The 26,561-nt window shown below is 52.7% G+C and overlaps 2 protein-coding genes across 2 annotated transcripts; both read left to right on the top strand.

Moving 5' to 3' along the window:
* Positions 1-997: 997 nt before the first annotated feature.
* ATP6V0C (ATPase H+ transporting V0 subunit c) lies at positions 998-11,016 on the top strand (the record flags this gene model as incomplete). Its single annotated transcript, XM_079542756.1, has 3 exons — positions 998-1,073; positions 9,538-9,721; positions 10,812-11,016. The coding sequence occupies 3 exons, from the start codon at positions 998-1,000 to the stop codon at positions 11,014-11,016; spliced, it is 465 nt and encodes a 154-aa protein (XP_079398882.1).
* Positions 11,017-18,550: 7,534 nt separating this feature from the next.
* Positions 18,551-24,183, top strand: AMDHD2 (amidohydrolase domain containing 2; the record flags this gene model as incomplete). Its single annotated transcript, XM_079542976.1, has 11 exons — positions 18,551-18,633; positions 18,714-18,850; positions 19,160-19,299; positions 19,665-19,719; positions 20,107-20,319; positions 21,350-21,438; positions 21,776-21,920; positions 22,180-22,287; positions 22,975-23,043; positions 23,599-23,700; positions 24,095-24,183. The coding sequence occupies 11 exons, from the start codon at positions 18,551-18,553 to the stop codon at positions 24,181-24,183; spliced, it is 1,230 nt and encodes a 409-aa protein (XP_079399102.1).
* Between the last annotated feature and the right edge of the window lie 2,378 nt (positions 24,184-26,561).

The raw sequence follows: 26,561 nt of genomic DNA, 5'->3' as shown, positions 1-26,561 counted from the left end.
ATGGCAATAGCCCAGGACCGGTCTCAGCTTGGGCGGTCAGAGAGTGGCACGCAGGACACAGCCCAGCTCCGGTGCTGCCAACGGACAGGGACACGGCACGGGGCAGCAGGGACGTGCTGGAGGGCTGTGGGCACTGCCACGCTATGGGGAAAGGGGCCCCCAGCCAGAAGAAATGCCAGAGTATGGTCACTGGTGCTGAGCACACGAGCCTGCCGACAGTGCAAGGGGTAGGGCAAGAGAGCACGGCACTGGGACACGGCAGAGGGTTGGGGGTGCGCCGCAGGGGAGGTGGCACAGTGGATGGGATGCGGTAAGAGCCCGCACCGCGGGGACACGGCGCGAGAGATGCGGGCACTGCCGGGCACGTGGGGCAGAACGCCCGGCTCAGCGCTACGCGAGGCCACGCCCCCTCCTCGGTCATGGGGGCGTGGTATCTCAAGGACACGCCCTCTATGCTAATGAGCGCTGAATCACGCTCTGTGGGACGCGGCGGGCGGGACCGAACCACCGCCGTGGGAGGGGGGAGAGTCCGGGCGGAGCGGGGGCCAGAGCGCTGCTAGAGCGCGGCCGAGCTCCGCGTTGGCGGCCAGGGTGCGGTGTTCTGCAGGCCCCGGAGCCCACCTGGCCGTGGGAGCGCCGGGCGGGGAGCGGCGGAGAGCGGCGAGGCTGATCCCCCCTACGTCGTGACCCGTGGGAGCGGCCGGCGGCGGGAGGGGCTCGATCACGTGACGGGCGGGCCGCCGCCATTTTGTCCTGCGGAGGCCATATGTAGGGCGCCGCGCAGAGCCGCCGCGCAGTGCCGCCGGGACGCAGCTCCGCGCCGCCCGCCCCGCCCTCCCCATCGCCGGCCTCCGCCCGCCGCTCTCCCGCCCACCCTCTCTCCTCGCCTCCGCCATTTTGTGGCCGGCCGCTGCCTGCGGAGGACGGCGCCGCGGCGGAGCCCCGTTCCCTGCCTGCCCGCTCCGTGCCCCGCTCCGGCCCCCCCGACCCCGCAGCCATGTCCTCCAGCAGCACCCCCGAGTACGCCTCCTTCTTCGCCGTGATGGGCGCCTCGGCCGCCATGGTCTTCAGCGGTGAGCCCTCCTGCGGCGCGGCGGTGGGGGTGGGGGTGCGCGCCCGGGGCCGTGCGGTCGCGCTCCGGCGGGGGCGGCTGTCGGGGCGGGGGAGTCGGGCTTCGCGCGGGGGCGGCGGTGGGGAGCCGCTCCCCCTCCTCCTCCCGGCTCCATCCGGGCATCGGCCGAGGGTCCGCGCGGTGACGTCACCGCCGCCGGCGGAGCCCCCGCTGTCACGTGACTGCGGTGCCGGTGGGGCTCCGGAGCCGCGCCGTGCCGCACGCCGGGCCGTTCCATTGCATCCCGGGGCGGACCTTCCCGCTGCGGAGCCGCTTTGCGCTGCGCTGACGTTTCCCTGGGGCAGCGCCGGGCTGCGCTTCTGTGCGACCGGAGCCTCCATGGGCGTGCCGGTGCGGTCGGTCTTAAGGCGTCGGTGATGCTGAATGGTGCCTTTGGGCTTCCGCCTTCCCTTCGCGAGGGGAGCCCCGTAAAGCACGGCCGGGGGAAGCTCTCGTTTGCAGCTGTCTGTCTGTCTGTGCTGTAGGTGGCTGAGATCGGCACGGAGTCCCTCAGCCTGCCTCACAGCCGCCCCGGGGCTGAGCAGCTCCGACAGCTCTGCGGTTCTGCCCCACTGCAGGCAGTGCTGTGGGTCGCGGGGCCCCGTGGCCCAGGAGGTGGTGCTTCTCAGCACTGATATGACCAGAACGCGTCAGGCACCTGCAGGGAGCAGCTTCTGCTTCGAAGCCTTAGTGTGTTCTGCGTGCACACCCTGACCCGCTTGCCCATCTGCATGCATGGACTGCAGTGTCCGTGTTCCACCCAGGCTGGTGCGGAGGAGTCCTTGCACTCATTCAGCAGCCGCTGCAGCTCCAGTCACGTCGCTGCTGCTCTTACACCCATCTTCATTGGTGTCAGTGATGCCTCTGAGATGGTATTGAAGACTGAAAGGCAGACTGGTGGAGGCTGCTCTTGGTTAGAGCAGCAGTTCAAGCTGGGAGTGTACGGTAGATATAAAACATTTGAGGGGCGACTGTGGCTCTGCTGGTGTGGGCACTGGAAGCTGGGCTCGATGCTGCTCTGAGCTCGCATCTCAGCATGAAAGGAGCTGTGCCCAGTACTGAGGGCATGAGGTGGCAGCTGTCATGGAGCTCAGCCATCATACGTGTGCCTGATGCTGTCTGGAACGTGGCACGCACAGTGCAGGCTCTGTGCCCACCCGCCTGCCCACCAGGAACAGGCTGAGCACCTCACAGGAGAGGGAGGCAAAATGGAGCTGGCAGATGAACGCCTTTGGCAATAGCAATGATTAAAGTCTTCAGTGACCGCTTCCCCAAGGAAGCGCAGCATCTCATTCTTCCTGCAGAAGCAGAAGAGCACTGTATGGCATTTCAGACTTCTGTGCAAAGTTTGCGTCAGTAGAAACCTTGGTGAGGGATGCAGTGTTGAGTCAACCTTTCAGTAAGAACTCAGAGCATTGCCTGGCACCTCTGAAGTAGAAATGAGGTATTTCCTAGAAGCTGCAGGTCTGGTAGTGCTGTACTGTGGGATTGCAGGTGGCAGGGCAGGGTTTGGAATGGGTAACTCAGGTCACCCAAGCTGTACCAGTGAGGGTTTGGTCACTGTGCTGCTGCTGGGGCAGGGCTGGGCTTCAGGCAGCCAGCAGCCTGTTGGGCCTGAGTACATCTGGTGAGTAGGACCACTGCAGCACATCTGAAAGCTGCCTGGGAGCTGGGAGCTAAGGCTTTGTGGGCAAGCAGTATGCAAATACCTGAACTTGCTGTGGATGGGTGTTGAGCAGCGCAGTGATCATGGCTGACTCATGCTGTGCCTAAAGATCAGCTTCTGGTGAGGCTGCTGATTGTATTAAAGACATGTTTCTAGTAAACATGGTCAGGTTTGACACTGCCCAGGCTAGTTTGATGTGAAAACAGGTGACTTCAAGCAGTTCTGTTTGGTGTTGGAACATTAACAGCTGATGTAGAATAGATAGCAGAACTCGTTCTGGTCAGCTCGTGCTGAGGGCAGCGAGAAGCCCAGAGCAGGCTGTGTGACCTTGGCTGTCCCAGGCCTGCTGTCACTGATCACAGCCTGTTCTGGGAGCTAAGATTGCTTTATTTCCTATGTCTAAAACATGTGGCTGGCTCAGTGTCAGATGCTGCTGAGTGATCCAGTGAGAGACTTTTCCATGTGACTTCTGCATGCAGAAATGAAGAAGCACAGCATTGAGCAAAGCTGCCCAGCAATGTGCAAGGCACTTTGTCCAGAAGAGTGGGATGAGCCGGGCTGCTCCATCAGGTCCCCAGGGTGTGATAGGAGTCTTGCTAGGACCTGCTGGAGCGGGTGATGTGATGCTGCTGTGCTGCCAGGCGTTGGGAACACTGCTAATGAGGAGGACTCCAGCCAGCAGTGAGAAGGCAGTCCTGCGTCCTACTTCTCATTGTTGCTGCGGAGCCGACAAAACTTTTATTTTAAGCTTGGGCCACAGGTGTGCTATAGCTGTTGGTTAGCTGCTCAGGCCCCCCATGTACGCACATCCCACCCCATGGAATTGCTGGCTCGGTGTGTGTCTGGTGCAGCTGTCAGCCCTGCACACTGATTCCAGGAGGCATCTTGACTGCAAACAGCTCATACCCCTGAGGGCTGGTGACTCCTGTGCTTCCTGAAATACTGTTCTTGGTGGGTGAGGGGTTGGTGGAAGAGAGTGTGAAGGCCTCTACAGCCCTCGGCCTAGGAGGAACAGCATACTGCCCAGGTGTAACTTGCAGGTGAGAAATGAATGGGAACAGAGAATCACTCTGCTCTGCCAAACACTCCAAAGGCCTTCAGAGGCAGGTGGTTGGGGCAGGAGAACTGTGGTCAGCACTTCACATTGCTGTGCTGACTGCAATAGAGAGCCACATAAAATTGTCTTTAACTAACAGCAGGTAAAATGGTGGACTCTCAACACAAGTGTTGGAAGGCACAAGCAGTGCTGCTACAGGTGAGTTTAATTAATGGAAGGCATAAGTAAGTGCATGATTTCTGCTCTGCAAATACTAGTGTCCGGAACATCCAAAACCATTATAAGCAAAGCCTTAACCATTAGTTGTGTAGAACTGGGCTGAAGCTGCTATGAGTGGCTTCCAGCTGATCTGGTGGGATTCTGATCTGGCCCCAGAGTCACTGTAGACTATGAAGTCTTTGTGCATTTTCACTGTGATGGAGCTTCAGTGCAGTAGTAAAGATGAATACCAGTTGCCTTGGGACCTCTTAATCGACTTCTTTCAATTCCTAAAATGAGCCTCTTTCATCTCTCTGGAGCCTGACTAATTGCAAATGGTGGTTGCTAGCTGGAAAATTCTAGAGCTCCATCAGGCTGTTCTGTGGTACTGGAAACCGTGGGACCATAGAACTGTGCTTCTCCCTGCTAACTGCCCTCACAAGACAGCAAAGCGTAACCTGCTGACCTTGCTTCCTTTGAGTGGTGAAACTTGTGAGCACAAGGCTTCAGTCTTATCACATGGGTCTGAATGGGATGACCTTGGCTTCCTCAGGGCCCTCCTAGCTATGGCTGCTGCGTGCTGAGCACTGTAAGCTGTTCAGCCAACCAGCTGGCATGAGAAACAGCAGCTCTGCTAATCTGCACCTTTGTGCAGTGGGCCACCTGTCTGTGAATGGCTCATCAGGGCAGTGGGAGGCTGAATGATGAGGATAAGTAGCAATAGGGCTGGCTTGTGGTGGGACCAGTATATGTTGCTGCTTGCTGGCAAGTACTCATGGCAAGACCAATTCCCTTTGTCACAGCTTAGTAAAACAAACCTGGCTTGTATGCTACACAGTGCTCTGCATGCAGAGTGCAGCTGCAGCCATCTCAGCTGGTTGGATAACTGACTGATAACCTCTTTGGGTTGTCTGTTCTGGAGTGCTATAACCACAAGGACCTGGTGTTTGTGAGTTCGAACACTGACTGAAGAGAAGCACATTACTCATTAGCCTCTTGCAGGTTGATGTTTTTTCATCATTCTGAAACCTAGAAATGCAGAGCTGTCTTCTCATACAGTCAGGGAAGGACAAAAAGGATGCTGTGCCTAATGCTGTCGTGGGTGATGCAAGTCAAGAATTGCAGGCTGCCTCTCCCTGCAGGGCAGCGCCTGTTACCCCTGCAGCCATCCCTGGAGATGGGCTGCAGCTGCTCTCCAGCTCTGCATTCTGATGCTGTGTGGGTTCCAGGTACCTCTTCACTCTTGTGGCTGCCCTGTGAAGGGGCAGCTGTGCATCACAGGGTTTTGCCAAAGCAGCTGTGGAGCGTCTGTGACCTTGATCTGAGGTAGGGCTGTGTTTGTGTTAAACTTAGTGGTGTGGAGGGGCCTCAGCACTGCTGGGTTGCCTCCCACCTCTGAAGATGACCATGAGCCCGGCGTGGCAGAGCAAGGGCTGTGCTTGACCCAGCTGTCACCTCTAGCAGAATCCTGCGGAGGTTAACAGCCTGATTGAGGATTAGCAGGTCTTCAGGTGAACTGGTTCCTGCTGTCTGGTAGAAGGCAAGCCTGCCTATTGCACAGGACAGCCCATTTGATGCTGGATTAATTAGAGAAGACTCAGGGTGCACGTTCTCATCCAGAATGGTCTTTCAGTCTTGCCATGATAGCAGACAGCATTCTGTCTGTCTGGAAGTTTGACTTGTATTATTAATCCAAGGAAGTCCAGCTGAAGTGCTGTGGGAATTTTTCCTCTGCCACTGCCGTGTGGAAACCTGCATCTCTGTGGTGGGACACGAGGAATCACAGCTCTGAATGGGTCAGATGCTGCTGGAGGTGCATGACTGATTCCTACCACATCTGCATTCATCACAGCTGCTCAGACTGCTAGAAGTCGCATCTATAGGAGTGGTGCTTTGACTTGAAGCCTCGTGGTGGTCAGTGTGTGTCAGTGCCCATGGGGCTACAGGAGTTGTCCATGTGCGCCTGCAGAGTTGCACAGGAACTGTAAGGCTTTTGGGAACAGCCTCTTTGTGCATGGAGGGGTGTTGGGGTGTTGCATGAGGTGGCTTGCAGCTGTCTTAGCTGCAGGATTGATGTGCTTGGTGCACGACCTCACTGAGCACTGCAGCTATAGCTACAGCAGCTTGGTCCTGACACTTGTGCTAGCACTGACCTACAGCACAGATGACGAGTGCTAACAGTGTCAAAGTTGCAGTGAAAGCCTTTGCTCTGGTAAGACTGGTCTTCCTGCAGCCACTGCCTGCGTGGCATATTGCTTTCTAGTGCACGCTTCATCTCAGAGCTGTGCTGTCACACTGCTGCTGCTCCCACCTTTGGCTGATAGAGGCACCATGTAGCACATCTGTGGTCTCATGGCAGTGCATTTTGTCCTAGGAGTGGTACTAAAGCAGCTGTAGCATGAGTTCAAGGCATTACCCTACAGAAATTCTTCATGTTTGAGTTACCTTTGAAACAGGTGTACTGGCAGTAAGCCTCAAATGATGCGTGAACTTGTGTTGCACACCTTTGAGCTTTTGAATGGCACAATTCCTGGTTATAGGCAGCATGGCTTCTTCCCCTGATAAAGCTAGATGGCAAAGTGCTGTTCCTTTATCACTGAGGTGTCTTGATAGCTGCCATAAAGGCAGGGTTTGCTCTGAAAGTAATGACAGTCTAATTGGCCTCTGTGTTAGAGAGACTGAGCTGTGTTGATCTGATGTCAGTATTTGGAGTCATAGTATGTAACACTGATGAGCAAAACTCTTGTTTCGCTCCTTATTGCCATTCACATAGATCCCTTCAAGCCTTGTTCTCTGAGATTCCGAAAATACTTTATTTGCAACTCAGTTGGAGCATTCTGAACGTAGTGCGTGCAGTGCTTCAAACATTCACGGCTGTCAAGAAGTGGAAGCCCAGATGTACAGAAGTGCCCTGGGTGCTGCGTGGCCCGCGCTGAGCAGCTGTGCGGTGGGGAGGTGGGCCTGCTCCCTGGGATGCAGCTCAAGGGCAGCGTCAAAAGCACAAGGAGCGCTTCTGAGGCTAGTGGACAGGGATGAGGCAAGCTGCCTTGTAAGCTTAGTGGAAGTGTGGGGACCTCTGGTGTGAGGCTGCTGGGCAGAATGCTGATGAATGCTGGTGGGGTGCAGATGTGCCAGCTCTGAGGCTGGATGTGCTTGTGCTGTTCTGATGGGGGACAAACAGCTGGTCAGTGCTAAGTGTAAGCTGTGTGGCAACTCGCTGCCACAGTGTGGGTGACTTTGTTTCATAAACGGCCTAGATAAAGTCAGTGTGCTAACAGTTGTCTGTTGTGTAGGTTTTGGGGATAGATAACTAGAAACTGACTAGAACTGCCCCTCCCCAAAAACTCAATCAGGCTGGCTTTCTGTATGCGCTATTGCAAAACCCATTTCTGTAATCCACTGCCGTGTTAATTGCAACACCTCAAAGAAACCTCAGATTTGGAGGAAGTAATGACAGATGTAGCTTTGAACAGTGAACTTCGCTCCTCTTGCAGGCCTTAGAGAGAACTGTGGAAGCTTAGGCAGAAGTGGCTTCTACTAAAAGCTTTGGCTGGAAGGTGACTTGAATCTTGATTCCACTTGCATCCATTCCTCGGATGTTTAATATGAAAGAAAAGGCTCCTAATTCAAGGCAGAGCAATCTTCTAGATGCCCTAGGGGGTAGCCATGTTCAGCTAGCATCACTGATATTGTAACTAAGTTTCTGCAATGAATTCTGGACTTCACCTACAAGGCGAGTCAAACCCGTCTCCTGGTTGCAATAAAACTGCAGAACAAATGGAACAATCTACTTCTGAACTGCACCAAACAGTTCTTTATGTGTCTCTTTATAGGAAAGACTTGAAAAGGATCCGGGTTACAGGAGGTTAGATCTTTGTTAATGCAGAACTAATTTGTAGTTGATGAGGCTTTCCTTCTGGTCTTTAACTAAAACCACTTCTGGGAGGGAGTCTTATGTGATTGTAGCCCTTACTCTCCTGAACTTTTGGTGTGCAGAGCTGAGAGGATTACCCTTCCTTCTTGGCTGCTTGAGTTGGCTTTAACTAGATAGGGGAGAATAGCAGAGTGAACAGCCTAAACCATCTGAAAAACTAGCAGCTCTTTTGTAACATCCTCCACTAGTGTAAGAGGCAGCTACACATCCGTGTGGAACAAACAACTCTCCCCTCTAGGAAGCTTAATTCCTACCAAGGGTCAGCCAGACTTGCATGTAAGGAGTCCCTGGACAGCACAAGCATTTGAAATGCCTGTTTGCAGTACTTTTTTGTGGCCATTTTGAGCAGGCAGGAGTATTTTTCGTGCTACTTAATCAGGACTCAGACCTTTGAGTATTGATGCCATGGTGTCAGGGAATGAGGTGGCCCTTACCTTGCTGCTGGTGCTATTTCAGCTGTGGTCACGGGTGGCTGCTCAGCTACTCATCATCTTCCAGTGGTGCTGAGTGCAGTCCAAAGGTGGACTTCCTAATGTACTCCAGAGCAAGGCTGAAACAAAATGGGTCTTTCTAAACACTTCAGAATCAAAGAAAGAACTTTTATGAGACTATTTTAAAGCTTTCAGGTCAGAAGTAACTCTTTTGAGGCAGTACATCGGGGCTCTTGTTTCTGGCAGTAATCTGTTAAAGGTGATGAGCCCATTTGCTGCTTTGGAGACCAAGCTTTGGGTTTGTGTGCTGCAGGCTGCGTGTTCAGTACCTCCAAGGTGGTGGGAGGACCTTAGGGGTGAGGAGGTGGCTGTGGTGGTCTGTGTGGTGGCTGTGGTGGTGAACTGCAAGCTGTGCTGCTCTTCCTGAGTCCAGCAGTTGGGTTAGCGAGTGTTTGGACCTGAATGCTTCATCAGGTGGAGGTATTGCATGGAAGGAGGGAGTCCTTTCTCCAAGGAACAAAGTGTAGCAGGAATATGAACAGTCACTGCTGTCTCAATCTATCTGATGAAGCTGTGTGTTTCATCCCAAGTCAGAGCATGGGGCAGATACCCCTTCTCTGGTAGAAAAGGCCTCGTGTGGGATAACACAAGGCGACCTGTTAAACACTGGGGGTGTTTAAGAACTCAAAGTTCAGTAATGATAAGAGCTATGGCTCTCAATCAGGCTGCATCCTGCTGCAGTAGCAAAGCCTGCTTTGCTATGTTTCTTCCCAAATTCCACTGAGGAGAGCCTCTGCATTCTGGATTCAGGGAGGGCACAAATGCCAAGGTAACAAGTTCAAATGCAGACCTAAGTAGGGAATGCATTTGTGCTGCAGTGCTTGCCCTGCTGTGAAGCTGGCGGCTCAGGGGATGTTCTGTGGCCAGTAGTGCTTGAGCAGCAGCAGTTTCATTTCAGGACTGTGGGTAAGTCACTTCCCCATGCTTTAAGGGAATGCTCCTCCCTGACACACCAGGTGGTCAAGTGACCAAGTTAGCCTTGCACAATTCTTCCCTGTGCTGACTGAGCTGTTCTGATGCTGCCATCTGACAAAGGCAGCGTTATTTGGGGAACTTCCTAATGTGTCTTTTCTCTTGCAGCCTTGGGAGCCGCTTATGGAACTGCGAAGAGTGGCACGGGTATTGCAGCCATGTCTGTCATGAGGCCTGAGCTCATCATGAAGTCGATTATTCCTGTTGTCATGGCGGGTATTATAGCTATCTATGGCCTCGTAGTGGCGGTCCTCATTGCCAATGCCCTTTCACCAACTATCACACTATTCAAGTAAGTTCTGTATCTGTGAATTTCGTTGAAATTTGGATGCTCTGGAATGGGTAGATTTTTCATTAAGCTCTTCAGAAAGTGTGGGTTGCCGTGAATGTTGAATGCTCCCAAGCTGACCTCAAGAACACCAACTGGACTTCAGCTGTCCTACGCAGTGTCTTAGCATCGGTAATAGAGATGTGTTAGCTGACAGATCAGAAGCAGTATTGTGAGGTACAGTCATGGTTTATGTCTCCAGAAAAGTGGTGCAGCCAGGGGATGGGGGCCTGAGTTTGTTTCCAGTGTCACATTCTAGACATGGAGTACGCAGGTCTTCTCACGAGTTAATCTAAATAGCTTTCCTGTTGCCTGGGAGATGCAAGTGAATAATTCATGTTGCTTGCTTCTTTACATGCTGGTGAATCAATCCTCAGGCTATGCATTGTACCTCTATACCAGCCATAGTCTGAAACTTAATCTGCTCAGCTTCTGAGAGTAGCTAGCTCTAGCTTGATAGATGTCAGAATAAAACAATGCTTCTGAGGCCTAACAGAGCAGGCAGCTGTGCTGCTGTACATGTGAGCGCAGATGAGCATTGTGGCTGGCTGAGCTGTAAGCCTTTATCTAAGAAACAGCAGGTGGAAATGTAACTGCAAAGGAACCAGGTGGTCAGACTCTTAAGTTCTGCTCTTCAGGCACCTCATCTGGAAAGCCAGAGCATCCCTGACTGACCTGTCCGTATTCACTCCATGTACAACTCTTGTGCTGCAGGAGGGCTTCTCACCAGTGTATGCCATGGCTGTGTAATATGGCTGCTGAAGGCAGGAAGGAGAAGCAGCCATGAATAGGCTGCACATCACTGGGATAGGCGTTAGTGTGAATGCTACAGTGAGCCCAGAGTAAGTACTGGAGCTAGGAGTCATGGGAAGCATCTGCTTCATGAGATGTGCTGTGCTTGCTTAAATGAGTAGAGATCTTTCTGCAGGAAAGAGGTTCTCTTTAGATGTTTGTTTGCCCCCCGCTTCCCGAAGAGAGGGACTAAGTTCATCCTGAAGATGGAAGGTGACGTCCTGCTGCTTGCCACTGAGCCTTCTTTTCATCTGTCCTACAGGAGCTTTCTTCAGCTGGGTGCTGGCTTGAGCGTGGGCCTCAGCGGTCTGGCTGCTGGCTTTGCCATTGGCATCGTGGGTGATGCAGGAGTACGGGGCACAGCACAGCAGCCCAGGTTATTTGTGGGCATGATCCTCATTTTGATCTTCGCTGAAGTCTTGGGTCTCTACGGCCTCATTGTTGCCCTTATCCTCTCCACAAAGTAAACGTCGCAGTATGATGTAAAGAGATGTAACAAATCAGCATTTAAAAAAAAAAAACAAAGCTCCAGAATGGAAATGGTCTCTCCAATGTGTACAGTTGTCCCAATTTGGTAGTTGATCTCTTGTAAATGCGCAATGTACGTTAGTGACTTGTCCGTCATGTGTGTAATTCAATATTAAATTGGTTGGGCAGCTCCAAGCCTGCTGCGTGGCTTGGGGTGGCCTGCGTGCAATTTTCCACCCATTGCTGTTAGTACTTTATGTATAAATATGAACTAGAAATGTAATTTTTCTCTTCACTGGATGTTTATTTATAAAGGACTTGACATGTTCATACATCTATGGAGCAAAGATTTTCAATTTCCCATGCTATATATATTAATCTTATATATAGGTAGATTACACTGTGGGGTCAATTGTAAGTGCAGAGAATTCCTTGGATGTAACTTTGATTCTAAAGATTGCTGTAGTGTCATGGTATTGGAGTATGAGAATCTTGTGTTTTATTACAGCAATTGTCCGAAACACTCCCGTGTTTCAGTAGTAACTGCGTATGCTCTGGCATCAGAGTTGTGCACCCACTGTTGGGTTACGAACTTATACGATGTTTCCAAATAAAACTTCCTCACTACATTGCTGTAACGACTCTTCTGCCTCTGATTTAATGCTTTTGCTGCCGCTCTGGGGAGAGGAGGGGTTCTAAGAGGGGGAGGCAGGGCCTTGGAAGTGACTGAGTGCTATGTGGAAGTTGATGACTGCTGAACGCATTCTTTTTTCTTCCTGGGCAAAGAGCGATGGATGCTGCTGCTGCCTGGGCTGTGCTGTGAGCAGAATGCTGGGCTGCTGCGGTGCTGTCAGTGCTTGGCTCTGCCTGGTCAGGTGGTGCTTTGCTGTGTGGTTGTGCAGTGTGGGAGTAAGGGTACAAACTGCTGTGTGTGGCAAGGAATGGGAGCTGCTGAGTGACCGTATGTCCTGATTGCTCTGCAGGACTTGGATGGAGGGGAAGCTGCGCTGTTAGCATGGATTGCTGCTGGAGTACCTGAACGACTGTCTCATCAACAAAATGGATTCATTTAGGAACTCATACTTTGAAAGTCAGGAGCATTCAAGCTGAGAAGTCTGCTGTTGCAGCTGGGAAGCACTGAAGCAGAGTTCTCCCATCCAGGGGGTTTGTGGATGTCACAAAACAATGCTGGAGCTCCCATAGGAGCTGTATGTTGGACCCTTCCAAAGCTAGTGCTTGCAGATGTTATCCAGAGTCCATTTGGGAAGTATGTGGCCTTTAATAGTTTGGGGAACAGAAAGAGCTTTTTCTGATTCATTATCTAAGTTAACATTACTTAGATATGTAGTAGCATCTTGGTAATCAAGCTGGGAGGTCTGGAATGATTTATCTGTGTGACTGGGAATGCTGGTACGGCAGAGCTGTATCTCAGGTATAGCAGTGCAATGGGCAGCTCTGCACAACACAGCTGTGGCCAGAGCTCTGGGAGCCACTGAGCATCACCACTCTGAGCTTTAACCTGATAGGAACATGTGCACCTTCAGAATAGCTGATCTTTAAACTAGAGACCACCCAGCAGCATTGTTAACAAGCTAACTGGTTTGTTGGCTAAAAGATGTCTGCCTGGGTTCGTGTGATAGGCTGTCAGCTGCTTGGCTCCGGGCTGGAGAGAACCATGGCTTTTGTTTCAAGTGGCTCGACTTCAGGGCACCCTCAGCAACGCTCTCAGTAGTGCTCAGTGGTACAGAGATGTGGGCTGGTTCATGGAAAGCCCTGCATGTTTGAATGGGATGGGGATGGAAACAGAATTGGATGGGGAGGAAAATGTCTCTTCAGTGTTTCCTGATCTGAATCACATCGATCCCATTTTCCTGAGGAAAAGCAGTGGACTCGGACCCTGTGAGCTGTGTTTTCTCAGATGTTCTGAACACTTCTGGAAACTACAGTATATTAAAGTCTCCTTGCAGTGATTGCAATGAGTGCTTCTGTGAAGAGCCTGTAGCTGGGAGAGGTGATGGTGGATTTGGGCTGTCTGGAGGAGGTGCACTGCTCTTGTGTGGCAGGAGAAGGGCCTGGCTGGGTGAAATCATTTGAGATCTGCCTATGAGGAGGACATGCTGCCAGCCTCGCTTTTGGCCAGATGAGAAGAATATAAGCAAGCGTGTTTGGGAGCAACCAAATGCTTGTGGTAGTCTGATCTCTGGGATAACAAGAGCAATGTGAAGGCACCAGCCTATAGGAACTCGTTCGGATCCTGGCATAGCCACAGTGTTGGTTACCAGGCTTAGAATCACGATGGATACTTACATAACCAAATACAGATAAAATGCCATCAACAGCATCTTGATTTATGCCTTGGAGTGCCAAGCCTTCTGCATTTATAAACCCACACAAATCGTGAGAACAGCTTAAAAAAAAAGCCAGGGTTATTGTGAAAGGGAAAGGATTGGCTTCGAATCCTGGTGTATTTGAACCTGCAAGTGAATTTGAACACCAGGATCAAAATCTGGCACACAAATCTGGCATTTGAACACCAGGAGTAAAATTAACAGTCTAACTCCGATGGCTGTTCTCTGTTACAGCCGTGCTCTAGATCCTCACTGGTGACTCCCAGGTGAAAACTTGCCTTTCAAGTCCTCTGGTGAGGCTACTGTGTCACCAGATTTCTGAGGTGATTCAAGGTACTAAGAAAATTACAGACCTTTCAGCCCCTTTCCTTCATTTACTAACTGCTCTTCTGCTAGGTCTGAGTGCAGCCCCATCCACCAGGGATTGACTTTGCTTTGGAAGAGCAGAGCAGGCAGCCCCAGAGCATGGAACGACAGCCTCGTGGCGGGCCTGACTGAGAAGAGGTGGCGTCTGCTGGCACATAAATAGTTCTGTGTAATGTGGCAGATTGCGTGCACTGCAGAGTGAGTCAGCCCTGCAGAGAGAACAGAACAGAATGGCTCTGCAGCAGCAGAGGGTAATGTCCATTAGCAGTCGGTTCAAGCTAGGTAAAGGCGAGGGATGCCTGCTCTCCAATGCTGTCAGCATAGACAATACGTTGGAAGAGCTTGCTGACCTTTCGCTTTGTTAGCTTTCGTATTTTGGGGTTTTTTTCCTCACCAAATGCTGTGATTTTTTAAATTATTTAATGCTCTGCTGTAGAAGCAGAACCTACCTATGTTGGTCAGTGACTGCTTTTTAGGACTGCTTTAGTAAATCCAAATGCATCTGAAAATTAATTGCAATAAAGTAACTCCTGTTTGGAGAATTACAGAATCACAGAATGGCCTGGGTTGCACAGGAGCACAGTGCTCATCCAGTTCCAACCCCTGCTGAGTGCAGGTCGCCAACCAGCAGCCCAGGCTGCCCAGAGCCACATCCAGCCTGGCCTTGAATGCCTGCAGGGATGGGGGATCTGTTCCAGCGAAACCCCTGCTCCTGCACCCTGGGTTCCTGTGGTTGCTGCATTACAGGGGATCGAAGTGAGCAATGCCAAACAGAACAGTGTAAACCAAACCAAGCAATAAGAGCTGCAGAAAGGTGTATATATAAGGGGAAAGCTGGAGATGCCCTTGAACATCTGGATCCCATTTCCAGCTTTACTCCAGTTTGAATGTGACGCTGAACAGTCTCCGCTGCTGTTTTGTAGTGAAATGGAGGTAGCACTGTATGTTTTGTCAGTGATGTGGATTTAGCTGTTCATGCAGTGCCCAGCTTCATTCAGAGGGGGCAGGGTGACGGGACGGCCTCACGCAGCAGAGGGTGATGACCACCTTGGTCCAATGGTTTTGTCTCTCTCGAGCTGAGGGCTAGTTTAGGAAACCCCCGGAGTTCCCAAGGTCAGCATGGTGTCCAGCTCACAGATATGAGCAGCATCTCTGGTCCCTGTTCATTAGAACAATTTTTAGACCTCCTTGGGAATGCACGTGAAAAATGAGAAACCAAATCTGCATCTCCACAAGCCTTTATTTTGGCAGCAGAGCTAGCCTAAGCCCTCCTTGCTTTGGTACCTGTACCTTTGCTCACATCTGTGAGCCTCCCCTGTTTCTCCCAAACGTTCTGCTACAGCTTTTCCTGTGGCGAGGCAGTGAATCTGATTTGGGAATTGAGCCAGGTTAAAAATAACTTGACCTGAAAAAGAAATGATTTGCTAAGGGAAAAACAAGTGAAGCTACTGCTTGTGATTCCCTCAGCCTGTTACTGGGGCAGTGGAGAGAAAGAGCATGCAGTTATTAAAGGAGGAGCGTGTGATTCTTGGTGAGGCAAGGCAGGGTTGGTTTAATTCTGTGAAATAAAGAGCATCCAAAGGGACAATCCTTAAGTGGAGATGGGTGACATGAAGTTGGGCTGGGTAATGCACCTACAGCATTGCTGAGGCAGATTCCCATACCTGCTGTCTCAGAGCAGGCTGTTCTGTTTGTTCATGCAGCAGAACAGAGGGAGGTCAGGGCCATCTCCCAGTGCTGTGATTCAGTGGCTCGCTTCTGGCTTTCATCATAGATATTTTGCCAAAGGGTTGGTGAAGCTGTTGGCAGGCTGGGCCCCATGGCAAGCTCTGTTATAGTGGACGTTACCACGTGTAACTACCTGGATGTTTCTTCCACTGCCAAGGAAAACTGCTGTCACAACATGCTGTCACACATGCTGTCAGAATGTACATGCATGTGAAAATGCCGTTTGGCTGTAAGCCGTTTGGGTGCTCTGTGTGCCTTTTGACATCTGAATTTAGCTGTTTGGAAAGGTGCTTCTGCCCTTAGAAGGTTATTGGCTTGAATAAACAGGCCTGAGATACATTGTTAGGATTCATTTTCTAATTTTCTGGTTTTGGAGTCTCTTTAGCCGTACTAAAGCCACAAGTCATTCTCACTGACATGCTGCTGGGTGCCCCTGAGGATGGATAATTCAACCACGATGAGTAAAACCTGCCTGAAGCCGCTCCTAGCCTCACATTCCCAAACCAGGCTGTGTGTAGTTTTCTTGGGATAAACTAACATCATTCTCCATTTCAATGGCCTTTACTGGCATCCTGCTGACACTAAAAGGTAGCTTTGTTGTGCAGACAAGCACTGACATGTGGAATAAGTACAGTATTAAATGCTGATCTCTACATTAACTTCCTGGCTAGACGGGGATGTTATGTTCATGGACCATTACATTTCACTTCATTTTTCTTTTCTCAACATGATTCATCAGAGGAGCTCACATCAGCACCCTGCTTAGACACAGTTCTTGACGAGGTAATTGACTCTGCAACGCTGTGGGACACTGAACTAGATACAACGAGAGCAAGTGTTGGTTGGACACTGCTGCAGCAACACGGAGCAAAGAGAATGGAAGGGAAAGTCTGCAAGCAGACATCTAGGAGTAAATACAGAGTTCAGTGGGGATACTGCTTTAATTAGAGCAAAGTTTAACATTATGGTGGTCAGACATGATTTCCCTTCTGCCCACAGAGATGCAGACATCAGAAGGACCACTGGTGGCATGGTGTACTGGTGAGGACAGCCTGGGGCTGGCACTTGGAGCACAGAATAGCTTTGTCTTCTCTCCCAGGCTGCTGCAGACTTGTCAGATGACTGGAGCAGCCTGCCTACAGCAATGCTGTCAGCTTAGAAGTAACATTTAAAAGAAGGAATGACTTACATGTCCAGGTCACAGTTAACTTTCTTTCCCTGAAGCTGAGAGCAGAACAGCAAAGTGAGGGGTTCCAGAAACCTTACTTTGCCCAAGCCAATAAACAATTATGGTTTCATCTTGTTCGTGTAGTTATTGTGTAGCGTTGTGCCTAGCCAGATTTCTGAGCAGTTACACAATTTCCAGCACACTGCCAGCTCTTGGGGCTGAGGATCAGCCATTCCTTCAGCAATTAGCAGACCTGCATCTGCCTATGGTTCCCTTTCAGGAGGTAAATAACCACAAGCAGGACGGATGCATCACAGCCTGCAGCGCTACTTCCCTTCACAGTGAGCACAGCCCCTCGGCCCCACGCCGTACACATGCCTGCAGCAGGCAGTCACATGCGGGTGCAATGCATGAGGACAAAGCAGAGCAGCTCCTCCAGGCAGACTCCTCATTCCCTGGGGAGGAACGAGCCTCTGCAGCCACTCAAGCCAGAGTTACTTATTCACAAATTCAGACTTAAAAGCCATTAGGAACCACTAATCCCTCTTGTCTGACCTCCCAGGCCTTTGAACTTTGCCTGATAAAACATGAATACTCGAATGTAACATTTCCATGCCATTTAACTGGTGTTGGCATAGGGCTGCTCGCTCAGCAATGCTGGGGAGAACAGCATGGAGATGTGACAGGGCTCTGACAGCAAGGATGGGCCGGGAGCTGTGCTATGCATGGCGCACTGAGGGCTGCAGCAGCCTTGTCTGGGTGATACAAGGGCTGGGAACACAGCTAACTTGTGGAGATGAAGGCACCAGGGCTGCCTCAGTCCTTTGGCATTGATCCTCTGGGCCACCTTCTGCACTAAAGGGCTCTAAACTGGAATCAGCACAGATTCAATGGCAAAAAGACTCTGCCCCGAGCATTCATAATCTGAGCACAAGGCAGGAGGCAGCGGGAGCTGTGTGGGATGAGGTAACGAGGAGACGGCTCCCGTGGTCCGTGCAGGAGATGGGTGCCCGCTGCCTCCCGCTTCTTCCAGCCCGCCATGTTTGAAATGCTGTGTTTGAGGTGGGATTCCCCAGGAATCACAGCCTTCCTACTGGTGCTCTGCACACCTTCTCAAGAGCCCTGAAGCACGCTGCACTGGGACACCAGCGTACGCTTCTGCCAGCCTCCACAGGAGCTCAGATGTGGCATTGCAGAGCTGTTATGGTTGGGAAAGACCTCAAAACCTTCTCTTGGAAAGGGTGGATAACAGCAGGATGAGGGGAAATGGTTTGAAGCTGAGGGAGGGCAGATTGAGGTTGGATGTCAGGGGAAGTTCTTTACAGAGAGAGCGATGAGGTGCTGGAACAGCTGCCCAGAGAGGCTGTGATGCCCCGTCCATCCCTGGAGGTGTTCAAGGCCAGGTTGGATGGGGCCCTGGGCAGCCTGGGCTGGTGTGAAATGGGGAGGTTGGTGGCCCTGTGTGTGGCAGGGGGTTGGGGCTTCATGATCCTTGAGGTCCCTTCCAACCCTGTGATTCTGTGACTTTTGACATCTGAATTTAGCTCCCTGCCCGCCGGCGGCTGTGGAGAAACCGCGACCTCCCCAAGATGGCGGTGGCCCTTTGCCACCTCCCCAAGATGGCGGCGCCCTTGGGCCGGTCATGTGCGGGGCGGGGCGGGGCGGGGCGGGGCGGCCGTTCGGGGCGCTCACGTGAGAGGACCGGCGGTGCCCCGGGGTAAGCGCGGCTCCTCGCCCCGCCCCGCTCCCCGCTGCCCGCCGCCCTCCGCCGGCGGTCCCGGGCTCTGGGCCCGGCTGCGGCCTTTGGTCCGAGTGTGGGCCCGGGGCCGCTGGGAGGAGCCCGGCCCCGGCCCGGCCGCCGGCTCCGCGGTCCCGCCCTGCCCTCGCGCAGCCCCGCTGCGGGTCGACTCCCTCGGCCCGGCGATGCCGTCCAACAAATCCGTGTCGGACGCCCCCATCGTGCAGTTCACCAACTGCCGCCTCCTGCGGGGCCGCCGCCTGCAGCGGTGAGTGGGACCGCGCGGGGTGCGGGGTGCGGGGGCCCCGGGCGGGGTGTGAGCGTGGTGTGAGCGTGGTGTCCCCGCAGGGAGGATCTGTGGGTGCGGGAGGGGAAGATCCTCAACCCCGAGAAACTCTTTTTCGACGAGAAGGGTTCTGCCGACGTCCAGCTGGACTGCAAGGGCTGCATCCTCGCCCCGGGCTTCATCGACGTGCAAATCAACGGTGAGGTGCACGCCGCTGCCCCTTCCTCTGTGCTGGGGGGAATGGATGGTGTTGGCTGGGTTTGCGCTGTCAGAACTTCGGGAATTTGGGGCAGAAGTGCTGGTGAAGCCTTTTTGCTTCCAGGCTGTGCTGTGCAAAGCTGGAGGCTTGCTCTGCTCACCCCAAATGGTTCCACAGCGTTTTGGGATTGGGAATCGTCAGGTGCAGCCCCAGTGCCTTGCTGGGCCCGGGCTGGAGATGGGGCTCTGGGCAGCACTGCCTGGCTGCTGCGGAGCCTGCGGCTTCACCTTTGTTTTGTTCATGGTGCAGGAGGCTTTGGGGTGGATTTCTCCCTGGCTACGGATGATTTCAGATCAGGGATTGACCTGGTCGGTCAGAAAATACTCTCCCATGGAGTGACCTCCTTCTGTCCCACCCTGGTGACATCCCCTCCATCCGTGTACCACCAGGTGAGTGACTTTCTCCACCTCTTATCCTTAGGGTGATAAAGAGCTGATGCTGGTACAAGAGAGCCAAGGCTGGTTCCTCAGCCTCGTCTTCAGACAATGAGACGGCTGCCATAGTGGATGAGTTGTGGACACAAGGACCTGAACAGCCCCAGGTTTCTTGCCCTTAAGCTTTACACCACTGAGGCAGCAGTGTTTCCCAGGCCAGCAGGTAGCTATCTTGCACAGAGGGGCTTGCAGCTTGCTTTTCCTTTGTGAGCTGCTTGGCTTTTCGTTTCTGGTGGTGCAGCAGCTCTGTGGGAGCCCAAGGTTTGGGTTGCTTTGGCAGTGCTGTGTATGTGAGGTGTCTGACTAACCCCTTTCTATAGATTCTTCCCCAGATCAGTGTAAGAAATGGTGGAGCTCACGGAGCTGGTATCCTAGGTAAGTGATTTTGTCACTGTCCTATTTGGTGCCTGTTGTTTATCCTTTTCCTTCTTAAGAAAAAGAAGCTGTTTTAGGAACAGAAGAGTTGGGAGCTGAAGCTCTCTCGGTGGCAGGGATACATAGGTGGGCACAGGCCTGCTGTCTCCCTGAACCTGTCCCCAGCCTTTGCAGTGTGCTCTGCTATCAGCCCTATGGGGTTTGACAGAGTAACGGCTATGGGGCTGGCCAGTGCTGCATCTGTTGCTGTACTGAGCTCTGATTTACCTGAACTCTGCTTTACTGTGGGAGAATGGGAAGAGCTTGGCTGGAGCAGGATGGACACGGCAGGTTTCTTGTTCCTTGGTTGGAAGAGGAAGAAAGATGACTCTGTTCCCCTTTGAGCAGGGGCTCACCTGGAAGGACCATTCATCAGCAAGGAGAAAAAGGGGGCACACCCAGAGCACTGCATCCGCACCTTCGAGGAAAATGCCTTCCAGGACTTGCTTGCCACCTACGGGTCCCTGGACTGCATCCGCATTGTCACCTTGGCCCCAGAGATAAAGAGGAGCAATGAGGTGATCCAGGAACTCACCAAGCGAGGCATCTGTGTCTCACTCGGTAAGGGCTGGGGGGAGGCTCGGTCTGTCCGTGTCACATGCAGCATGGGTCGGGCAGCCCAGGGCTGTGATATCTCTAATGGTGTCTCTGTGTGGCTGGGCTGGGTGGTATCTCCTTATGTCACCCCTTTCCTGGCCTCCAGGGAGGGTGACAGATGTGTGACATACAGGGAACTCAGTTGATGCTGTAAATCTGTCACCCTGTCTGCAAACAAAAGGTTGGTCGAAGGGCTCCTGTAGTTTTGCACAGGGTAGCACTGGTGCTGGGAAAACACAGGAAAGAACAGCAGTCATAATTTTCTTTCTTTTTTTTTTTTTTTAACGTTCAGTTTAATAAGGATGTAATTCCAGGCTGACTACTTGGAAAGGTTCAAACTCTGAAGTTCAGCAGCTTTAGGCCTTATTTGACAGGTGATACTGTTTTCCAAAGGTTGCTGTTGAGTCTTGATAACTCGGTTATACAACTAGAAGAGCTGAAGACCTCTCCCACCACTCTCACCACCCTTTCTTCAAGGTGAAACTGAACCTTAATTCGGTTGGGTATTTGTGCAGCAGAGATATCTTGTCTCACAGTCACGTAAAGACAAAGAAAGGCAACAGATCTGCTGTCCATGTTAGGGAAAACAACATTTTCTTTCTGGATTTTGTTTTATCAACATTTCATTTCTTGGAGAACTGCCCACTGTCTCCCTACGTCTTTGACACCTCTCTGTATAAAGCCTTGAAATATCTGAGGAGAGCAGAAATGCAAATCCTAGGACTTGTAGCCCAGCCAGAAGGCAACTCTCCCCAGTGCCTGTAGGAGCAAGGCAGCGTTTGTGACTGTTGTGACCAGTGTGTTCAGGTGAATCCCCTCCTGCCAGTCCCCACTGGTTGTGGTCAGACAGCTCAGCAACAAGGCTGGTGCTCACCTAAGCCCAGGGTGGACCTTCAGAGCAGAGCCCTAACAGAGCATCTTTACTCTTGGGTGTTCCTCTGGGAAAATAAATGCAGAGATGAGCAGAAGAATCACGCAGTGGTCTCTGTTCCAGGTCACTCGGTGGCTAACCTCTCCCAGGCTGAGGAGGCTGTGCAGCATGGTGCTACCTTCATCACTCACCTCTTCAATGCCATGCTGCCGGTGAGTTGCCAAGGGCATCTGTCCTGTGCCAGCATTGCTTTCACTGCTTTCTCTCTTGCTCCCCACAAATGCTTACTTGCATCATCAACTTGTTTTGTACCAGGCCTTGCAGTGGAATTTCAGCACAGAACCTCTGGCTTCATGCTTCTACTGCCTGACTTAAGAGAGTCAAAGCTGTAGCAGTCTCTTGAAATTGGAGGGGTTGCCTGGTTACGCTTGATAATGGATGAAGTGCCCAGCTGCCAGGCACTGTTTGATAGAGATGACAGCAGGAAGGGTCTCAGCCCGCGAGTCCTGGTCTGACACCCATCATCTTTTCCTCTCCCACTTTGGGTAGTTCCACCATCGTGACCCTGGGATCGTGGGGCTGCTGACAAGTGATAAGATTCCTGCTGGGCGGAGGGTCTTCTACGGCATGATCTCTGATGGCATCCACACCAACCCTGCTGCCCTGCGGATCGCCCATCGAGCCCACCCCAAAGGTAGGCCGTACTGTGCCCACACAGTGGCAGCAGCGTGGTGTCACCAGCATCACAAATGCTGTGCCATCTCCCACGACTGCCGTGGCTTGTTATCGTGCTGTCTGAAAGAAGTCTTAATCCGCAGCCTGTCACCTCAGCTGGATGCGGCTGGAGATGTCTTGGTACCTCTCAGGGGGGGTTGGCGTGGCACAGAGCTCAGATTATAATGCAGTGGGATTAGTTGCAAAGCTGCTCCAGCCTGTTTCCTTGCATTCCTCAGGCATGGTGCTGGTGACGGACGCTATTGCTGGCATGGGGCTGGCACCAGGTCGGCATACACTGGGCCAGCAGGTGGTGGAGATCGATGGCCTCAACACCTACATTGCAGGTAGGTGCCTCTTGCCAAAGAGCTGCACACGGTCATATCACTCGTGCCTATTCCTGGAGAGCTCAGCACGCCTTGCAGAGCTCGTCAGCGTGAAGCAGCGCTTGTGCCATCTTGGGTTTTGTTGCCTGATCATTTAATATCTCTGCCATAACTTGATTGCGAGGAGAGGGGTGCATCTCACGAATAGGAAAATTGACCTGTCTTGTTGGAGTGAGGAGGAATTTGACAATTTTTAGCTTGTCTACAGCACCTTTGATCTCCTTGCCAAGTAGGGTGGATGCTAGAAATTGGTGCATGGTCAGAAAGGACAAAGAAATCCCACTGTTATTTATTGTCCCTTGTCTTTACTGCAGCATCATCACTTTCTCCTAAGTAAGCTCCCTAATCTGCAAACAGCTGGAGACTGGGAAGATATTCTGGAGGGCTATTCCTTTGTCACTTCCCTCCCTCTGTCTCTGGCAGCAGGTGCCTGCATTGTGAGCTAGAGTTTCAGCCAGTCCAGCTGGTCTTAACAGGGGAGCTGCATGGTGACATCTTCATGCGTCTCCCTTCACTGCCAGCACGAACGCTCTTGCCTCTCTCTGTTACTCCTCAGCAGTGGCTGAGAGCCCTTCAACTTGCTCCTCACATGACCCAGGATTTCTGCCCCTTTGGGGTTCTGCTCAGTGCTGTCCTGTTCTCTCCCAGGCACAAAGACCCTGAGTGGTAGTGTGGCAACCATGGACACGTGTGTGCGACACTTTCTGGAAGCTACAGGTGGGTGAGCGTTGTCCACAAGCTGTTCCTCCCCGTGAAGAAGTCTTGTTCTTGCCAGCTGTGTCTGCTCAGCTATAGATGTCCCCTCTTGTCCGAGACACGAGGAGAAGGGCTGACATCAGTGGTACTGGCCTTGGAGACAAACACCTTTAGGAGGGGTGCTTCATTTTAACCTGCAGCACTAAGTAGGGTTGAACTGTTCTGCTCTTTTCCCATACCTAAAAGTGAACGACTTTCCCCACCCCGTACCTTAAATAATCAGTTCTCTTCTTCCTACTGTTTCCCTTAGAGATGTTTCCCCTCCCCAGCTCCAGCCATCTGTGACTGGGCCTCCCAGCTCCTCCTGCCCTGTAGTTCAGGGCAGTAGCAGTCAGATCAGTGTTAGTGCTCTACTGTACCAGGACAGGACACAGACAGTGCCGACAAAGACGCTGGGGCCCTGCGCGTGGGTTTGGTTGTCACAAAGGTCCCCGCAGTGCCACCAGTTGCCTTAGCCAAGGACTGGGCTGCTCTGCTGATGCGGCTGTTTGCTGCACTAACGCTTCTTCCTCCAAGGGTGCTCAGTGGAGACTGCGCTGGAGGCAGCATCTCTGCATCCTGCCCAGCTCTTGGGGATTGAAGACAGAAAGGGGACCCTGAATTATGATTCTGATGCAGGTACTGTTATGGGGATGGTGGGAAGGGTTTCTGCATGCTGGAGAAAAGTAGGGCCTGCTATAAATGCAGGATGCTTCTGCTGCTTCACTGGGGGCTCTGGGGACCCTCACTCTGCCCAGGATCTGCTTTGGACTTTTGCTTTGGTGATTTTTTTTCCTGTGGATGCTGGTGATGCTTCATGAGCCTTTTGAAGAGGATCCCACATCTCAGATGAGCTTGGAGCAGAGCAAGGATGGTTCTACACTGCAGTCCTGCCCTGTTTCTGGAGTGGGGAGAAACTCCTCAGTGTGGAGGCAGCCCTGGAGCCCAGCTCTTCTGAGCCAGCTTCAGCTGCCCCAGTTGCTCTTCCTCTGTTCCTCTGACAGCTATTTCTTTTCTCTCCTATCTGGTGCAGATTTCCTGATGCTGGATGATAGCCTGCACGTGCAAGCCACATACATCGCGGGCGAGGAAGTCTGGAGACGGGATGCCTTAGGCATGTGACACTGGGCTGGCCTGTGCCTTCCAAGGCATCCTGGCACTGTGATTAGCAGCTTTGGTAACCACCCCACTTCTCTTCTCGTTTTGTTTTTTTCCCTTCCTTCCTGCAACTCCCCTGAAGGAGCCTCATACCAAAGAGCTGTGTTTTCCAGCGCAACCACTGCTTCCAGTTACAGCCATGCCTGCAATGACTCTGTTGGTGCTCAGTTGGTGGAGTGGGGAGAACAAGCAAATCAGGAGGGATTGTCAGTCTCTGGAGAGACCTGAAAGACTGCACAGCTGTCCTGTGTGGAGTCTCCAGACAGGTGCTCACATGACCATCTCACAGCGGTGTGAAGCTGTTGCACTGTTTATGCAGCACACAACCTGCCTGTGCCTAAGGCAGACTCAAGCCATATCCATCCCTCTCTTTGCTGCCTTGCTCCTGGGCAGCTGTAGCTGGCAGGATGTCAGCAGCCACCAGTTCAGCTCACAGCTCTTCCCATTACAAAGTTCCTGTTGTGTCAGTGGAAGCTGAGGACCACATTCTGACCGACCGGCCCTCCCTCTTGTGTTCCCTGGAGTAAGGCTGGTGCAGCTCACTGACTTGGTGCCATTGCGGGGCTGTGAATCGGTGTGGGCTGAATCCTCAGGGCAGAGATCAAACCCAGGAAAACGAGGCATTGCTGGTCCTTTGTGCCTTTTTCTCTGCATGGGCGTGGAGCCCACAGCATATGATTTTGTCTGCAGACAGCAATGCTGTCGTGCCCTGGAAATCAACGTTTCTCTCAGCTCTGCGTGCCGCCTGGCTGGGTTCTGCAGGCTCAGGACAGCCCCCGCCTCCTCCAGCCCTGGGAGGAGGAGGACACTTGCTTCAGGGGTGCATCCAGATGGGCAGTGGGCAGCTCAGAGCTGGAGGGAGAGAGCCCCGTGGCTCGTAAGGGAGAACTGCAGCCACCTTCTGGCCTTTCAAGGCCGTTGCTGATAGCTCATTAATCTTCTGCTCATTATTGTCTTCTTCCGTACTTGGCTGTCAGCTCTTTCCCTGACATTTGGGCATTTCGAGCCAGGACTGACGCCGTTCCGGAGCCTCCCGCCGTCAGCGGGGCCTCGTGCCGCGTCCTGCCTGCCGCCCAGCCGCCAGCCTCGCGTACATCACGCCTGCAGCTCCCGGGACGGGGCGATGCGGGAGCGGCACCCGGGGCCGCGCCTCGGCTGTCGGCGGTGATGGGGGGGGGGGGAGGGAAGGCGGAAAAAAAGCAACGCGAATAAAAAGTGTCATAAAAATAAAAGGAAATCTGAAGCAGGACGGGGAGCGGGCGGGCCGGGGGTGGCGGGGGATCGAGCTGAGGGCGGGGGCGGAACGGAGGCGCGTGCGGAACGGAGGCGCAGGGCGCGGCGCGCCGCGGGACGCTTTTGGCGGCGGACAGCGGCGCAGCGCGGGGTGCGGCGGGGCTGCGGGGCTCACACGCGGTGTGCCGGCTGTCCCGCTGGAGCCAGGCACAGCCCTTCCCCGAGCGCTCAGCCGGAGGTTCCCGTGGGCAGATCGTGGCCCCGGCCCCAGGTGCGTTGCCTCTTCCACCATCCGCAGCCAAATTCCAGCCTTGCGTGGCCAGATTTGTTCTGTTCTTTCGTTCCTCCGTCCTGTTCTCGCGTGACACGGGATTTGTTCCTAATGCGAAACGGCACGAAGCTGGTCTGTGATTAAGGCGTTGAACTTCCAGAGCTGTCTGTAAGCTGCTTTATTCTTTTCCCTATGGCTTTGGATCGCCCTGTGTTCTGCCTTGTCTCTTATTTCATCTCCGGTTGCCTGTCGATTGGTTCTGCTACAGCTCTACTTTAGTTTACCAGACCTGGAGAAATACAGAATCAGAAACAGGCCCTTCAACACCAATAAGTTTATCTTTATGAGGCTTGGGCTTCGTTTTTCTGGTTTGAAGGGGAAAGATAAAATCAGTGAAATGCTTTTCAGGAGAAGCTGTTAACATGTGAAGACATGTCCTGCTTCTACGAATGGCTCACAGTCAGTGTCTAGGGAAGAAGCGTGGTTGCCCTTTGTAAGATGCTTCGCAGAGTGTTGCACCTGAGGATGGAGCAGTAATTAACACGTGCCCACTCACTGTGCTGGGGCGTCAGGGTGCTTGCTCACCCCCGTGTCTTGTGCTTCAACCTTCAAGCTCCTGCCACGGGGCAGCAGGAATGGCCTCTAGAAGCTGTTCACAGCAAGGCAGGGAGGGGCAGACTTGGCTGAAAAGGGCCCATCTGTGCAGTGCCTGAGGGAGGAGAACGAAGCAGCATTGCTGAAAGTGGCCAGGCTGTGGAGTGGCAGATTGCCATAGAAATCTGTGGTGATGGGGCAAATCCCATCAGGATTGAGATCATGGGCGTGATCAATGGATCAA

This window comes from Tetrao urogallus, assembly GCF_951394365.1.
Source record: "Tetrao urogallus genome assembly, chromosome: 15".
Taxonomy (NCBI): Eukaryota; Metazoa; Chordata; class Aves; order Galliformes; family Phasianidae; genus Tetrao; species Tetrao urogallus.
Note: the sequence above shows the minus strand (reverse complement) of the source record. Positions and strands in the feature narration are given on the sequence as shown.